The 19,089-nt window shown below is 46.2% G+C and overlaps 1 protein-coding gene across 2 annotated transcripts in view; it reads right to left on the bottom strand.

Annotated features, from left to right (window-relative positions):
- Positions 1 to 18,872, bottom strand: part of LOC121313251 (cytochrome P450 26B1-like) — a 34,861-nt gene extending 15,989 nt beyond the window's left edge. Inside the window, exons 1-2 of one of the 2 annotated variants that reach the window (XM_041245716.1) lie at positions 18,814 to 18,872; positions 17,577 to 17,816 (exon numbers count right to left, since the gene is read on the bottom strand). In XM_041245716.1, the coding sequence (XP_041101650.1) occupies positions 17,577 to 17,780 (204 nt within the window). In that variant the 5' untranslated portion in view covers positions 17,781 to 17,816; positions 18,814 to 18,872. Of the gene's footprint in view, positions 1 to 17,576; positions 17,817 to 18,020; positions 18,054 to 18,813 lie in introns of those variants that run through there. The other variant, XM_041245633.1, reaches the window with a different exon arrangement.
- Positions 18,873 to 19,089: the final 217 nt, after the last annotated feature.

Raw genomic sequence — 19,089 nt, 5'->3', positions numbered from 1 at the left:
TCCAGACACCTTACCTTTCTCAATCCTGACAATAGCATCCAGACACCTTACCTTTCTCATTCCTGACAATAGCATCCAGACACCTTACCTTTCTCAATCCTGACAATAGCATCCAGACACCTTACCTTTCTCAATCCTGACAATAGCATCCAGACACCTTACCTTTCTCAATCCTGACAATAGCATCCAGACACCTTACCTTTCTCAATCCTGACAATAGCATCCAGACACCTTACCTTTCTCAATCCTGACAATAGCATCCAGACACCTTACCTTTCTCAATCCTGACAATAGCCCAGACACCTTACCTTTCTCAATCCTGACAATAGCTCCAGACACCTTACCTTTCTCAATCCTGACAATAGCATCCAGACACCTTACCTTTCTCACAATAGCTTCCTGACAATAGCATCCAGACACCTTACCTTTCTCAACAATCCTGACAATAGCATCCAGACACCTTACCTTTCTCATTCCTGACAATAGCTTCCAGACACCTTACCTTTCTCAATCCTGACAATAGCATCCAGACACCTTACCTTTCTCAATCCTGACAATAGCATCCAGACACCTTACCTTTCTCAATCCTGACAATAGCTGACACCTTACCTTTCTCAATCCTGACAATAGCATCCAGACACCTTACCTTTCTCATTCCTGACAATAGCATCCAGACACCTTACCTTTCTCATTCCTGACAATAGCATCCAGACACCTTACCTTTCTCATTCCTGACAATAGCTTCCAGACACCTTACCTTTCTCAATCCTGACAATAGCTTCCAGACACCTTACCTTTCTCAATCCTGACAATAGCATCCAGACACCTTACCTTTCTCAATCCTGACAATAGCATCCAGACACCTTACCTTTCTCAATCCTGACAATAGCATCCAGACACCTTACCTTTCTCAATCCTGACAATAGCATCCAGACACCTTACCTTTCTCAATCCTGACAATAGCATCCAGACACCTTACCTTTCTCAACAATAGCATCCAGACACCTTACCTTTCTCATTCCTGACAATAGCTTCCAGACACCTTACCTTTCTCAGACAATAGCCCAGACACCTTACCTTTCTCAATCCTGACAATAGCATCCAGACACCTTACCTTTCTCAATCCTGACAATAGCATCCAGACACCTTACCTTTCTCAATCCTGACAATAGCATCCAGACACCTTACCTTTCTCAATCCTGACAATAGCATCCAGACACCTTACCTTTCTCAATCCTGACAATAGCATCCAGACACCTTACCTTTCTCAATCCTGACAATAGCATCCAGACACCTTACCTTTCTCAATCCTGACAATAGCATCCAGACACCTTACCTTTCTCAATCCTGACAATAGCATCCAGACACCTTACCTTTCTCAATCCTGACAATAGCATCCAGACACCTTACCTTTCTCAATCCTGACAATAGCATCCAGACACCTTACCTTTCTCAATCCTGACAATAGCATCCAGACACCTTACCTTTCTCAATCCTGACAATAGCATCCAGACACCTTACCTTTCTCAATCCTGACAATAGCTTCCAGACACCTTACCTTTCTCAATCCTGACAATAGCTTCCAGACACCTTACCTTTCTCATTCCTGACAATAGCATCCAGACACCTTACCTTTCTCAATCCTGACAATGCATGCCTCAGCACTCCGAGTTTCAGTGCATTATTGATTATCTGGCAGAGTGCCAAGACTTCACATAGACTGAGATAATCCGATTGTAATAAATTATACAATATGGTTGCGTCTAATGGGATGTAACAAGTAGCTAACAATGCTTCAAATGTTTCAAAGGGAACCAGGCAACACAAGCGACACTCCAATGTCAAACGCCCAGTCTTTTTATAATCCTGCTGCACTCTGCGTAGTTATGAAAACACCGATGCACTAATCATTTGTTTTGCTTCTAAAATGTTGTCAGTTTAGTCCTCATGAATGTTATAGGACTACTGCATCGACACCATGAGAGCTTCAGCTGACAGCTCGTGAAATCCTGTCGATTGCACAAGCTGACCTGCAATCCTGCCAACACTGTCAATTCTGATACATTTTGGGGCAGCATCTTTCTAAAACAGTACTGAAAATAAACAACCACTTTAAAAAACAGCTGCATTTCTAAATATTTCAACAAGTGGTTCAATTGCCATGTATGATACATGTATCTACCACATACTGAAACAATGTAACGAGAATAGCTCCCAGTTTACACCACATTTCCACTTCCTTATAAATTATAATAAATGGATAACCAACTCTTGAACCACTTGCATTTAATACATTTAATGCAGTGCAGCAAAGTCCTGACACATTGGAAACAGTGCAGCAAAGTCCTGACACATTGGAAACAGTGCAGCCAAGTCCAGACACATTGGAAACAGTGCAGCAAAGTCCTGACACAAAGTCCTGACACATTGGAAACAGTGCAGCAAAGTCCTGACACATTGGAAACAGTGCAGCAAAGTCCTGACACATTGGAAACAGTGCAGCAAAGTCCTGACACATTGGAAACAGTGCAGCAAAGTCCTGACACATTGGAAACAGTGCAGCAAAGTCCTGACACATTGGAAACAGTGCAGCAAAGTCACATGACACAGCAAAGTCCTGACACATTGGAAACAGTGCAGCAAAGTCCTGACACATTGGAAACAGTGCAGCAAAGTCCTGACACATTGGAAACAGTGCAGCCAAGTCCTGACACATTGGAAACAGTGCAGCAAAGTCCTGACACATTGGAAACAGTGCAGCAAAGTCCTGACACATTGGAAACAGTGCAGCAAAGTCCTGACACATTGGAAACAGTGCAGCAAAGTCCTGACACATGGAAACAGTGCAGCAAAGTGGAAACAGTGCAGCAAAGTCCTGACACATTGGAAACAGTGCAGCAAAGTCCTGACACATTGGAAACAGTGCAGCAAAGTCCTGACACATTGGAAACAGTGCAGCAAAGTCCTGACACATTGGAAACAGTGCAGCAAAGTCCTGACACATTGGAAACAGTGCAGCAAAGTCCTGACACATTGGAAACAGTGCAGCAAAGTCCTGACACATTGGAAACAGTGCAGCAAAGTCCTGACACATTGGAAACAGTGCAGCAAAGTCCTGACACATTGGAAACAGTGCAGCAAAGTCCTGACACATTGGAAACAGTGCAGCAAAGTCCTGACACATTGGAAACAGTGCAGCAAAGCAGCAAAGTCCTGACACACTGGAAACCAGCAAAGTCCTGACACATTGGAAACAGTGCAGCAAAGTCCTGACACATTGGAAACAGTGCAGCAAAGTCCTGACACATTGGAAACAGTGCAGCAAAGTCCTGACACATTGGAAACAGTGCAGCAAAGTCCTGACACATTGGAAACAGTGCAGCAAAGTCCTGACACATTGGAAACAGTGCAGCAAAGTCCAGACACACTGGAAACAGTGCAGCAAAGTCCTGACACATTGGAAACAGTGCAGCAAAGTCCTGACACATTGGAAACAGTGCAGCAAAGTCCTGACACATTGGAAACAGTGCAGCAAAGTCCTGACACATGGAAACACAGCAAAGTTGACACATTGGAAACAGTGCAGCAAAGTCCTGACACATTGGAAACAGTGCAGCAAAGTCCTGACACATTGGAAACAGTGCAGCAAAGTCCTGACACACTGGAAACAGTGCAGCAAAGTCCTGACACATTGGAAACAGTTGACACATTGGAAACAGTGCAGCAAAGTCCTGACACATTGGAAACAGTGCAGCAAAGTCCTGACACATTGGAAACAGTGCAGCAAAGTCCTGACACATTGGAAACAGTGCAGCAAAGTCCTGACACATTGGAAACAGTGCAGCAAAGTCCTGACACATTGGAAACAGTGCAGCAAAGTCCTGACACATTGGAAACAGTGCAGCAAAGTCCTGACACATTGGAAACAGTGCAGCAAAGTCCTGACACATTGGAAACAGTGCAGCAAAGTCCTGACACATTGGAAACAGTGCAGCAAAGTCCTGACACATTGGAAACAGTGCAGCAAAGTCCTGACACATGACACAGCAAAGTCCTGGAAACAGTGCAGCAAAGTCCTGACACATTGGAAACAGTGCAGCAAAGTCCTGACACATTGGAAACAGTGCAGCAAAGTCCTGACACATTGGAAACAGTGCAGCAAAGTCCTGACACATTGGAAACAGTGCAGCAAAGTCCTGACACATTGGAAACAGTGCAGCAAAGTCCTGACACATTGGAAACAGTGCAGCAAAGTCCTGGAAACAGTGCAGCAAAGTCCTGACACATTGGAAACAGTGCAGCAAAGTCCTGACACATTGGAAACAGTGCAGCAAAGTCCTGACACATGGAAACAGTGACACATTGGAAACAGTGCAAGTCCTGACACATTGGAAACAGTGCAGCAAAGTCCTGACACATTGGAAACAGTGCAGCAAAGTCCTGACACATTGGAAACAGTGCAGCAAAGTCCTGACACATTGGAAACAGTGCAGCAAAGTCCTGACACATTGGAAACAGTGCAGCAAAGTCCTGACACATTGGAAACAGTGCAGCAAAGTCCTGACACATTGGAAACAGTGCAGCAAAGTCCTGACACATTGGAAACAGTGCAGCAAAGTCCTGACACATTGGAAACAGTGCAGCAAAGTCCTGACACATTGGAAACAGTGCAGCAAAGTCCTGACACATTGGAAACAGTGCAGCAAAGTCCTGACACATTGGAAACAGTGCAGCAAAGTCCTGACACATTGGAAACAGTGCAGCAAAGTCCTGACACATTGGAAACAGTGCAGCAAAGTCCTGACACATTGGAAACAGTGCAGCAAAGTCCTGACACATTGGAAACAGTGCAGCAAAGTCCTGACACATTGGAAACAGTGCAGCAAAGTCCTGACACATTGGAAACAGTGCAGCAAAGTCCTGACACATTGGAAACAGTGCAGCAAAGTCCTGACACATTGGAAACAGTGCAGCAAAGTCCTGACACATTGGAAACAGTGCAGCAAAGTCCTGACACATTGGAAACAGTGCAGCAAAGTCCTGACACATTGGAAACAGTGCAGCAAAGTCCTGACACATTGGAAACAGTGCAGCAAAGTCCTGACACATTGGAAACAGTGCAGCAAAGTCCATTGACACAGCAAAGTCCTGACACATTGGAAACAGTGCAGCAAAGTCCTGACACATTGGAAACAGTGCAGCAAAGTCCTGACACATTGGAAACAGTGCAGCAAAGTCCTGACACATTGGAAACAGTGCAGCAAAGTCCTGACACATTGGAAACAGTGCAGCAAAGTCCTGACACATTGGAAACAGTGCAGCAAAGTCCTGACACATTGGAAACAGTGCAGCAAAGTCCTGACACATTGGAAACAGTGCAGCAAAGTCCTGACACATTGGAAACAGTGCAGCAAAGTCCTGACACATTGGAAACAGTGCAGCAAAGTCCTGACACATTGGAAACAGTGCAGCAAAGTCCTGACACATTGGAAACAGTGCAGCAAAGTCCTGACACATTGGAAACAGTGCAGCAAAGTCCTGACACATTGGAAACAGTGCAGCAAAGTCCTGACACATTGGAAACAGTGCAGCAAAGTCCTGACACATTGGAAACAGTGCAGCAAAGTCCTGACACATTGGAAACAGTGCAGCAAAGTCCTGACACATTGGAAACAGTGCAGCAAAGTCCTGACACAGCAAAGTCCTGGAAACAGTGCAGCAAAGTCCTGACACATTGGAAACAGTGCAGCAAAGTCCTGACACATTGGAAACAGTGCAGCAAAGTCCTGACACATTGGAAACAGTGCAGCAAAGTCCTGACACATTGGAAACAGTGCAGCAAAGTCCTGACACATTGGAAACAGTGCAGCAAAGTCCTGACACACTGGAAACAGTGCAGCAAAGTCCTGACACACTGGAAACAGTGCAGCAAAGTCCTGACACATTGGAAACAGTGCAGCAAAGTCCTGACACAGGAAACAGTGCAGCAAAGTCCTGACACATTGGAAACAGTGCAGCAAAGTCCTGACACATTGGAAACAGTGCAGCAAAGTCCTGACACACTGGAAACAGTGCAGCAAAGTCCTGACACATTGGAAACAGTGCGGCAAAGTCCAGACACACTGGAAACAGTGCAGCAAAGTCCTGACACATTGGAAACAGTGCAGCAAAGTCCTGACACATTGGAAACAGTGCAGCAAAGTCCTGACACATTGGAAACAGTGCAGCAAAGTCCTGACACATTGGAAACACAGCAAAGTTGGAAACAGTGCAGCAAAGTCCTGACACATTGGAAACAGTGCAGCAAAGTCCTGACACACTGGAAACAGTGCAGCAAAGTCCTGACACATTGGAAACAGTGCAGCAAAGTCCTGACACACTGGAAAGAGTTAGTATAAGTTAGTATAACTAGTCCTGACAGTGATTCCTTATGCAATGAAACACATACTGGTAGTGGGTTACTTTCAAAGCTTTTTACTCCGAAATAGAAGGTAAAAACCAAGATTTATGGTGTTCTTACTTATCAACCTTATCACTGGTTCACATTTCCACTGCGATTAAACTATTTTGTCATTGTTTGGTTTTTCTAATTCTCGTTACAGAATGACTTACTGTCATTGGGTCCGTTTGCAACTAGAACATTGGATTGAAACTGACACGGAACACAGGAAGTGATAATGCATCAGCAAGTCAAAGCTAGTTTCCTAGTAAGCCGAGTCTGTCTGGCTGAGTTGCAAACCCTGCTTCCTCTCTCACTGGTCGGACTCCCGCTGAGATAAACACACGCATTGTTTGCCAGTTCCACCACATAACGATGTTCACCTCCAGTCAACACCTTTCTGATAGCGTTAACAAGACTTGCTACTGCTTTTCTCTAACACCAATCACATTAAACACAATTCTCTCAGCTGAATGCTCAGTATTGTGCTTAATCACTTAATTATTATGAGACGTGCAATGTTTGGATTGTTATATTCTGCTGCATTATCAGTCACCTTCCCTTCCTCCCTCCTCCAGTTAGTTTACTGATCTGAATGTATTTCCCTTTGACATTTTACAGCAAAAACCTGTCTGGGATTGCCCCCTGCCATGCCCAAACTAGTGAATCATGCCCTACATCTGACTGTACATTAATGTGTTAAATGATATGTTTAAGGCTGCAGCATACAGTACAGTGCAGACAGCCCTTGACAACCCTTTTGTATGTGCACCCTTCATAACGTCAATCACTTAGTCATACATTCTGATGAAAACTAGAACAGCAACATCGCAAGTCGAAACAACGCATTCCAAGAATGGCATTGCATAATTTACTGCATAAGCCTCTCAAACTGGCCTCATCCTGACACAATGCTCTATAACAAATCCAGAATTAAATTATTAGGTATGAAGGTATGGGTCACCGATTTAAAGCAATTTTTACTGGTTCCCTCCAACGAGAGAAATAAATAAGTTTTCTCTTTGTTTAATAAAGCAACAAACACATGAATACATGAAACACAATAGTGTCTCCACAATCTCATCTCATCCCACCCATGCTAATTGAATTAACTGGCATTAGTGGAATGTATTTATTTGACATTCTTAAACAGAACGAGACTTGTTCAGAATGGTTTCATTTAAAGACAGAATATAAAGACATGGGTCTTAAGATCACTGAGACAGACAGACAGATACATACATAGATAGATTAACAGCCAGACATCACATACATTGATATGCAGGTGAACATGTAGCTTGTTCAGAATACCGCTGTTAGAATTCTGACTAAAACCAGGAAAAGTGAACATATTACCCCTTTACACTGGCTCCCTGTGCAGTATAAAATTGATTTTAAGATTTTGCTGTTAACTTACAAGACCCTGAATGGATTAGCACCCAGTTATTTGCAGGAGTTACTGACCCTGTATCTTCCAAACCGCACTCTGAGATCACAGGATGCAGAGCTGCTGGTTATTCCTAGGATCAGCGGAATCACTGTGGGAGGAAGGGCCTTTTCTTTTACAGCCCCTAAATTATAGAATCCTCCGCCTGCATCTGTCAGGGAAGCTGGGACCATTACAGTTTTCAAGCCAAGACTAAAAACACACTTTTATAAAATGGCTTGTCTTGGTGGGTTTTAATATAACTTTAAAATGTTTTATTTTTTCTGCTATGTACTGTACATTGCTGTGCAATACTTTTGTATAAGAAGCGCTGTGTAAATGCAATAAATAAATAAACAAACAAACAGCCAAACAGATATACAGACAGACATATATATAGGCAGGTAAATAGTCAGATGACAGCTACACAGATATGCAGACAGATAAACAAACACAGACAGACAATCAGAAAGATGCAATTGCAAAGGCTTTAGCAAAAGAAACACTGCCTGAAAAACTATCCCCAGCCTTCTATAACAATGCCCTGCTTGTGCCGGGACTGAAAAACTATCCCCGGCCTTCTATAACAATGCCCTGCTTGTGCCGGGACTGAAAAACTATCCCCAGCCTTCTATAACAACGCCCTGCTTGTGCCGGGGCAAGGCTGCCAGGCACTGACAGGGTTAAGATACGGCACTCAATCGTTCTTTTAGTTTTTTAAGGGGTGCCATAAAGGGGTTACTTTTTTTTCCATAGACTCCTTCCAAACAGAGTCCAAGATTAAAAATACAAATTTTTGTATAAATTGGACACCGGTCGAAACTCCCACCACATAAAGGTAGCCTTTGTGCAGCAGTGGAAATGTTGTACAAATGACCCTTTTATTAGCACCACAAAAAAGTACTTTCATTATATTTATTCAGATCAGTACCAGGGTTTACCTTAACATAGGAGTTCACAGCCCGGGTTTGTGTGAAGCAGATACACTGTGGAATCACGGTGATCAAGGGTATAGTATACACATTGAAGAATACTGCTACTGTATGATATTACAGCATATAGTACTAGTGTGTTTGTGTGTGTCTATGTTTGTGTTTACTCAGTCCAGTTTAAGTATATTATTCTGAGATTCTGAAAAGTGCACAAATACCATGAAGCTATGTCTTAAGAAAGGCAAATTCAGAGACTGACTTTGTAAAATAGGGATCAGGTTTAGGATTTTTCTGATTAGAATGTATTTATTTTTGTATAACTGGTACAATATGATTATATCGATAATCCCACCAGGACTTTTCAAAATATTGATTACCAACAATAATGTGTGGGTGTACTTTTCATACGTATCACACCATCAATGTTTTTCAGCGAAAAAAAAAAAATGTAAAAGACCACTTGCCATAGTTTTTCAGTATCAATACAGCATTTTGCCTGACTCAGTACAGATTACCGCTGTACAGCCTGACTCAGTAGCGAGATTACCGCTGTACAGCCTGACTCAGTAGCGAGATTACCGCTGTACATCTTGACTCAGTAGCGATATTACCGCTGTACAGCCTGACTCAGTAGTGAGATTACCGCTATACAGCCTGACTCAGTAGGGAGATTACAGCCTGACTCAGTAGAGAGATTACCGCTGTACAGCCTGACTCAGAAGTGAGATTACCACTGTACAGCCTGACTCAGTAGGGAGATTACCGCTGTACAGTCTGACTCAGTAGGGAGATTACCGCTGTACAGCCTGACTCATTATAGATTACCTCTGTACATCTTGACTCAGTAATGAGATTGCCGCTGTACATCTTGACTCAGTAATGAGATTACCGCTGTACAGCCTGACTCAGTAGGGAGAGCTAGCTCTGTGTGTGTGCCACAGGAACAGACAGCTCCTCTGCTGGAGGAGGGGACGCTGTCACTAGCACTGGGAACCCATCGACAGTCTGATCGCATTGCCCCTGCTAGCTCTGTGAGTGTGCCACAGGAACAGACAGCTCCTCTGCTGGAGGAGTGGACGCTGTCACTAGCGCTGGGAACCCATCGACAGTCTGATCGCACTGCCCCTGCTAGCTCTGTGAGTGTGCCACAGGAACAGACAGCTCCTCTGCTGGAGGAGGGGACGCTGTCACTAGCGCTGGGAACCCATCGACAGTCTGATCGCACTGCCCCTGCTAGCTCTGTGAGTGTGGCACAGGAACAGACAGCTCCTCTGCTGGAGGAGGGGACGCTGTCACTAGCACTGGGAACCCATCGACAGTCTGATCGCATTGCCCCTGCTAGCTCTGTGAGTGTGCCACAGGAACAGACAGCTCCTCTGCTGGAGGAGGGGATGCTGTCACTAGCACTGGGAACCCATCGACAGTCTGATCGCACTGCCCCTGCTAGCTCTGTGAGTGTGGCACAGGAACAGACAGCTCCTCTGCTGGAGGAGGGGACGCTGTCACTAGCGCTGGGAACCCATCGACAGTCTGATCGCATTGCCCCTGCTAGCTCTGTGAGTGTGCCACAGGAACAGACAGCTCATCTGCTGGAGGAGTGGATGCTGTCACTAGCGCTGGGAACCCATCGACAGTCTGATCGCACTGCCCCTGCTAGCTCTATGTGTGCCACAGGAACAGAGAGCTCTTCTGCTGGAGGAGGGGATGCTGTCACTAGCACTGGGAACCCATCGACAGTCTGATCGCATTGCCCCTGCTGCTCTGTGAGTGTGCCAGGACTAGGGGCACTGCCCCTGCTAGCTCTATGAGTGTGCCACAGGAACAGAGAGCTCTTCTGCTGGAGGAGGGGATACTGTCACTAGCACTGGGAACCCATCGACAGTCTGATCGCACTGCCCCTGCCAGCTCTGTGTGTGTGCCACAGGAACAGAGAGCTCTTCTGCTGGAGGAGGGGATGCTGTCACTAGCACTGGGAACCCATCGACAGTCTGATTGCACTGCCCCTGCCAGCTCTGTGTGTGTGCCACAGGAAGAGAGAGCAACTCTTGCTTTCTTTAAAAGATTGACCAGATTAAGAATTGGCTGGCACAGCAGTCCAATGCCCCAGCGTTCACTTCTGGAAACCAAAGTTTCCTCAAACAACTCTTGTTTCAAAAGACAAAACAGCCACACAGTGAGGCCTGCTTGGCACAGTTACAGGCTTTTCACAAACGGAGGCCCCAAGGTGAATATCCATAATGCTGTACAGCAGTAATCTCACTACTGAATCAGGCTGTACAGCAGTAATCTCACTACTAAGTCAAGCTGTACAGCTAGCAGGGGCAGTGCGATTAGACTGTCGATGGGTTCCCAGTGCTAGTGACCGCGTCCCCTCCTCCAGCAGAAGAGCTCTCTGTTCCTGTGGCACACACACAGAGCTGGCAGGGGCAATGAGATCAGACTGTCGATGGGTTCCCAGTGCTAGTGACAGCATCCCCTCCTCCAGCAGAGGAGCTGTCTGTTCCTGTGGCACACACAGAGCTAGCAGGGGCAGTGCGATCAGACTCTAGCTGGGTTCCCAGCGCTAGTGACAGCATCCCCTCCTCCAGCAGAGGAGCTGTCTGTTCCTGTGGCACACACAGAGCTAGCAGGGGCAGTGCGATCAGACTCTAGCTGGGTTCCCAGCGCTAGTGACAGCATCCCCTCCTCCAGCAGAGGAGCTGTCTGTTCCTGTGGCACACACAGAGCTAGCAGGGGCAGTGCGATCAGACTCTAGCTGGGTTCCCAGCGCTAGTGACAGCATCCCCTCCTCCAGCAGAGGAGCTGTCTGTTCCTGTGGCACACACAGAGCTAGCAGGGGCAGTGCGATCAGACTCTAGCTGGGTTCCCAGCGCTAGTGACAGCGTCCCCTCCTCCAGCAGAGGAGCTGTCTGTTCCTGTGGCACACACAGAGCTAGCAGGGGCAGTGCGATCAGACTCTAGATGGGTTCCCAGCGCTAGTGACAGCATCCCCTCCTCCAGCAGAGGAGCTGTCTGTTCCTGTGGCACACACAGAGCTAGCAGGGGCAGTGCGATCAGACTCTAGATGGGTTCCCAGCGCTAGTGACAGCATCCCCTCCTCCAGCAGAGGAGCTGTCTGTTCCTGTGGCACACACAGAGCTAGCAGGGGCAGTGCGATCAGACTCTAGCTGGGTTCCCAGCGCTAGTGACAGCGTCCCCTCCTCCAGCAGAGGAGCTGTCTGTTCCTGTGGCACACACAGAGCTAGCAGGGGCAGTGCGATCAGACTCTAGATGGGTTCCCAGCGCTAGTGACAGCGTCCACTCCTCCAGCAGAGGAGCTGTCTGTTCCTGTGGCACACACAGAGCTAGCAGGGGCAGTGCGATCAGACTCTAGCTGGGTTCCCAGCGCTAGTGACAGCGTCCCCTCCTCCAGCAGAGGAGCTGTCTGTTCCTGTGGCACACACAGAGCTGGCAGGGGCAGTGCGATCAGACTCTAGCTGGGTTCCCAGCGCTAGTGACAGCGTCCCCTCCTCCAGCAGAGGAGCTGTCTGTTCCTGTGGCACACACAGAGCTGGCAGGGGCAGTGCGATCAGACTCTAGCTGGGTTCCCAGCGCTAGTGACAGCATCCCCTCCTCCAGCAGAGGAGCTGTCTGTTCCTGTGGCACACACAGAGCTAGCAGGGGCAGTGCGATCAGACTCTAGCTGGGTTCCCAGCGCTAGTGACAGCATCCCCTCCTCCAGCAGAGGAGCTGTCTGTTCCTGTGGCACACACAGAGCTAGCAGGGGCAGTGCGATCAGACTCTAGCTGGGTTCCCAGCGCTAGTGACAGCGTCCCCTCCTCCAGCAGAGGAGCTGTCTGTTCCTGTGGCACACACAGAGCTGGCAGGGGCAGTGCGATCAGACTCTAGCTGGGTTCCCAGCGCTAGTGACAGCGTCCCCTCCTCCAGCAGAGGAGCTGTCTGTTCCTGTGGCACACACAGAGCTGGCAGGGGCAGTGCGATCAGACTCTAGCTGGGTTCCCAGCGCTAGTGACAGCATCCCCTCCTCCAGCAGAGGAGCTGTCTGTTCCTGTGGCACACACAGAGCTAGCAGGGGCAGTGCGATCAGACTCTAGCTGGGTTCCCAGCGCTAGTGACAGCGTCCCCTCCTCCAGCAGAGGAGCTGTCTGTTCCTGTGGCACACACAGAGCTGGCAGGGGCAGTGCGATCAGACTCTAGCTGGGTTCCCAGCGCTAGTGACAGCGTCCCCTCCTCCAGCAGAGGAGCTGTCTGTTCCTGTGGCACACACAGAGCTGGCAGGGGCAGTGCGATCAGACTCTAGCTGGGTTCCCAGCGCTAGTGACAGCATCCCCTCCTCCAGCAGAGGAGCTGTCTGTTCCTGTGGCACACACAGAGCTAGCAGGGGCAGTGCGATCAGACTCTAGCTGGGTTCCCAGCGCTAGTGACAGCATCCCCTCCTCCAGCAGAGGAGCTGTCTGTTCCTGTGGCACACACAGAGCTGGCAGGGGCAGTGCGATCAGACTCTAGCTGGGTTCCCAGCGCTAGTGACAGCGTCCCCTCCTCCAGCAGAGGAGCTGTCTGTTCCTGTGGCACACACAGAGCTAGCAGGGGCAGTGCGATCAGACTCTAGATGGGTTCCCAGCGCTAGTGACAGCATCCCCTCCTCCAGCAGAGGAGCTGTCTGTTCCTGTGGCACACACAGAGCTAGCAGGGGCAGTGCGATCAGACTCTAGCTGGGTTCCCAGCGCTAGTGACAGCGTCCCCTCCTCCAGCAGAGGAGCTGTCTGTTCCTGTGGCACACACAGAGCTAGCAGGGGCAGTGCGATCAGACTCTAGCTGGGTTCCCAGCGCTAGTGACAGCATCCCCTCCTCCAGCAGAGGAGCTGTCTGTTCCTGTGGCACACACAGAGCTAGCAGGGGCAGTGCGATCAGACTCTAGATGGGTTCCCAGCGCTAGTGACAGCATCCACTCCTCCAGCAGAGGAGCTGTCTGTTCCTGTGGCACACACAGAGCTAGCAGGGGCAGTGCGATCAGACTCTAGCTGGGTTCCCAGCGCTAGTGACAGCGTCCCCTCCTCCAGCAGAGGAGCTGTCTGTTCCTGTGGCACACACAGAGCTAGCAGGGGCAGTGCGATCAGACTCTAGCTGGGTTCCCAGCGCTAGTGACAGCATCCCCTCCTCCAGCAGAGGAGCTGTCTGTTCCTGTGGCACACACAGAGCTGGCAGGGGCAGTGCGATCAGACTCTAGCTGGGTTCCCAGCGCTAGTGACAGCGTCCCCTCCTCCAGCAGAGGAGCTGTCTGTTCCTGTGCCACACACAGAGCTAGCAGGGGCAGTGCGATCAGACTCTAGCTGGGTTCCCAGCGCTAGTGACAGGGGAGCCCAGGATCCATACGGCGGTGTAATTAATAACCAGCCGGAATCGACAACCCCTTGGGCAGCAGGCCGGGCCACCCTGCCATGGTGCTTTAAGCTCAATCAACCCTGGCCACAGACTGAACCCAAGACTAGAGGTATGAGCCTCTTACACGTGCCATTTTCATAAATCATTAGAATATCAACAGGAACGTTATTCTCAGGTTCTTAGGCGGCACTTTTTCAACATCACTTTGCAAGAGATGTACGTATAGATGGCTGTGCACTGTATTTTTGCAACAGAGGAAAAAGCATAAGCACTGATCCTAATTGATGTGAGTGGGTATAATAACACACTGGGTTTGTTGCCAAAGTTTATTCAGTATGCTAATAAATCACAGCTCACTGGCCTGCGGATAATCCATCTACTTATCCCCAGTACCCAGTACGGTTTCAAACATTTTGGAAGCAACATAAAATGTACAGTCTCAAATGGGTGTCAAACATCTCAGGTGTTTTTCCAAAGCAGACCCCAGTGTGCTATTGAGCCTCAGCATGGATGAAGAGCTCATTCATAAAATTGGAGATAAACCCTGTGTGAACCCCCCTGTCGATCAGCAGCAATCTGCCTGTCTGGCTGGCTGCTGAGAGGGAGCTGCTATTAGTAACCTCCCACACAAGGACTACAAGTCAGGCTGCATCTTAATGGACCGTGGCTGCTTAATGCCTGCAATCAAGATCTGGAGGTTTGCCATGTCGCTAAATTAGCTTCAGTTACTCCTAGCCTAACAAGCTGGGGACAAGGGTTCAGGCTTGTGGTTCAGTGGGTTCAACCCAGCATTAGCACAAACTTCAAGCGGGAGTGCTTCATTGTAAAACAAACAAACATAATAGCGTCTGCAAAGGTGGTGATTACAATGTGATGGAGACCACGCTCCACTGTGCTGGGGACCGCTAGAAACAAACACTTTGGGAATTGAGCCAGATTAGTGCAAGCAAGTGGTGGTCTAACTGAATTGGGAATAGTGTGAGTGTGTGAAATATGCATTCCCTATATGTAAAGCAGATATTTTGGAATGCCTGTTCCGTTAACACTGCTGTTTCTACACTATCCTGGGGTTTCAATATAGACCCACATGGTCCTCCTGTCTTTCTATAAATAACCCGTTCTTCCTCACTGGATACTAGAGGGTCTCAGAATGAGGTCAGCATTAAAGGAAACAAGATTAAATAGAAGCACAGATATGTTGTATGTATTTGATGTCTAACAGTACAGGTTTTCATTAATGATCATCACGGCAGGTAGTCCTGTTTAAAAAGCACTTAAAATAACAATCTGTAGGAAAGGTAGAAAATAATGCAGCAGGGTACCGCACTGAAACACATTTTATTTCAAGAATGACTTTGTAAATCAGATGTCACATCTTAAAAAAAACTCATTACAATTCAAATGCAATGATAAATCAAAGAACGTTGTCGGTTTGACTGTACACTTGTCGGTTTGACTGTACTCAGCGTGTATCGAATACAGGAAGGTTGAGAAATACCATGCATACCCTGGCCACTGTCAAAGAAAAAAAAAAAAAACACACCAAGATGATAATGCTGCAGACTGAACCCTGAATGTGAAATTACTCACAGGGTTTTTAGATTGTATTAGCTTGTATTAGCTTTAGTACATCTTTAGGACTTTCTCTGGTTTATATTTGCAATGTGTGTTCTGTGAAACCTGAACCATTTTATTTGATTTGCATTTTACTGCAGCTGCTTGGGAATCATGACTCTGAGCAATAATCAAAGCTGGGGCAGCTCTTTGGAGCTGAAAATCTTTCAGGTAAGACTTCCGGGAATTAGCAAATTAATGGTTATGTCAACCCATTAACAACTACTTGGCCACTCCTTTAATAGGCACATGTCATTTTATTGTAAGGTACACCTAACTACCTTGGAAGTTGTAATACTGTACTTTCCAGGCAACACTTGAAGTACTCTGAATGAGAACATGAGCATACAGGGTCTGTGTCATACTGCCTTACAGCAGGGCCACTCCTGTGGAAGAATGTAAATAAGCGAAATAATTCAAACTGGCATCTTACCTAGGCAAACTTGAAACACTTTAATGTAGCAGCTAGTTATACAAAAGCAAATTACTATTATACACTGCACACTACATACATATATGCATACATGCATACCATTCTGCTTCGAATGAAATCGACTGAATAATGTTCCGTTAACAGACTGAATTACATGGCGCTGTAAAATTCTGACAACTGACAAATGTGCCATTTCGAAATCTAAATACTGTACTACCATTATGGCTTCCGGTAGGGTTTGGCGATATCATTTTGTAGCTTGTTTGATTACATTATGTTAAATAAAAGCTCAGAATTATGTTCATATCGTTTTTTGTGTGTAATAAATTATACATAGCTGTATACATACATAACACATACACAGGCTACTATGTAATATAATTCACATAAATAGAGGGCTAAAAACCGCTTTAAATACAGTACACACCTGATAGATCGTACCCTACCCATGCGAAGCGTGCGAACTGGCCGACAGTTCAGAGAGTTTAACAATGCCCTTCTAAACGCAGTGGTTACCACAACCAGGGTTCAATATCAATCGCTACACCGCCACAGACAGCTAATGCGTGGTGATGTTCATTTTTACTGTATAACCCTGACACATGCCGTAGTACCTATAAACACTACACGGCTTATAAATATCGTTTATATTGCTCTGTGTTTGTTTATCTTAATCTTCAGAACCTGCGCGAAATGTAAACACTGCGTCACCACATGCGTCAGGTGTGGGCTACATCAAGCAGCATAACTCATATGCAATATTAGCTGCAAATCTGTAACAACTGTCAATGTTAACCTAGCGTTTCTGACTCACCCAAAACTAGAGGCAGACAGGCATCTAAGCCGTACAGCTGACGTTCACTTAATATAACACACATTTACTTAATTATTAATTAAATGAATAGTGCTGGAAATTAAGTACAGTAAATATCCGCGCACAACACAGGAGTACATACGCATTATACGAAAACAAATTCTCAATTTAAATCGACAAATTAGCTAACTGACAGAAATAATTAAACCAGAAAACAACATGTGCGAACTAAACACTACAGACAACCACGAGATGGGCTTAACTCGTTTTACACAACATTAAATCTTTGAGACGGTTTTACCCGCAGCAGAAATCAATATACTATTCCCGCTAACAAATTGCATGTGGCAACAATCCGCATCCCTTTGAAGCCGACCGGGACCACCTAGGGCAGAATAAACCAGCGTGCGGTGCAACACGCCGCCGCCACTGCCGCCGCCGCCGCTGCGGCGCAGTCGAGAAAGTCAACCGGGCAGACAGGCAGCGACTCAACACAGAAGCGCAGAGGAGCCTGTAAGAAAGGACGTCCTTCTTACCTGGAAGAACCAGTGACAGGTCTCTCCGATGACGGGGAAGCCCATTGAACCCTTCGGGATGGGCAGTTTGCAGTTCTTGTCCCGAGTGGATGTCCATCGAAGCTGCCACAGTTTTTGAGATACCGCTAGCAGGAGAGCCATTGACCCCAAACAAGCGGCAACGGTAGCCAGGACAGACACCAGGTCTAAACTTCCAAAAAGCATAATGACGCTGGCGGAGGATCCTGGTTCACTTCTCTTGATTAAAAATGTCACAAAAAAGGGATTTCAAAGCATTAAAAAAGCGTCAAAATACCTGAGACCACAAGCAACATAGCAAAAATATGTGTGTGTGTGTGTGTGTGTACACATATATATATATATATATATATATATATATATATATATATATATATATATATATATATATATATATATACACACGTGTATTTTAAAAAAAGTCACCTTGTATTTTGCATTCTTCATGAAAAACGTAAGAGTAAGATTTATTATATGATGTCTACACAATAAACAAATCTTACCCCCCCCCCCCACCACACCCCAGGGGGCTTCACGAAATTATTAGACAATAATAATGTTGTTAATTCAGTCAAAGTTAAGTAGTAGGGTTCCCAAAATTTTACTACAGATCCTTGCGAACGCGGTAAGCTGTATTATTAATAACATCTTTGTAGTGAGTCGAACTCAGTACAAGCTCTTCTTTATAAAAACGAAATCTTGCTTTATAACCTATATATAACTGTATACACTAGCAAACGGTATCTATTAAATGAGTTGCTTTATGAGTATTTATTTTCCATATTAAGTCAAATACAAAAAAAAGAAACGTTTTTTTCAAAGAATGCACTTGTTGCAAACGTTAAATTTATTATATATAAAAAGTTTTGACTCCTCAGAAAAGTCTTTTTAAATATATATATATATATAATATATATATATATATATATAGTATATATAATATAGATATATATATATATAATTTGCTTTGCTAAAAAATAATAAAAAAAAAACCTGTGTATTTTTAAATATAATTAAAAAAAAAAAAAACACATCTTATATATTCGCAGAATTCAGTAGCACTCCTATCGCCCAGCTATAATAACTCCCGTGCAGCTTGCCCTGAGTTGAAGTATTGTGGATGTGTTGGCATTTTTCTGAAGGTATAAAGTTAAAGATCTCTCTCTCTCTCTCTCTCTCTCTCTCTCTCTCTCTCTCTCTCTCTCTCTCACTCACTCACTTTTCCCCTCTCTCTCTTTTTCACACACGGTCTCTCAATGTGAGTTCGAGTCGCAAAGCGAGACTCCAATGTGTGTTTATATAGTAGAGGCTGCGCGGCGGGCAAGCGGCCAGGCTCCTGGCTGCTCCCCCCACTCTGAGGCGGGGTGAAAAGTCTGAACAGGCCGGGTGCTGGAGCGTGCGGGACCTGGACTCCGGCCCAACAGAGAAAGAGAGAGAGAGAGAGAGAGAGAGAGAGAGAGAGAGAGAGAGAGAGAGAGAGAGAGAGAGAGAGAGA

This window comes from Polyodon spathula, chromosome 1, assembly GCF_017654505.1.
Source record: "Polyodon spathula isolate WHYD16114869_AA chromosome 1, ASM1765450v1, whole genome shotgun sequence".
NCBI classification, from domain to species: domain Eukaryota; kingdom Metazoa; phylum Chordata; class Actinopteri; order Acipenseriformes; family Polyodontidae; genus Polyodon; species Polyodon spathula.
The sequence above is the reverse complement of the archived record's forward strand: the minus strand, read 5'-3'. Positions and strand labels throughout refer to the sequence as shown.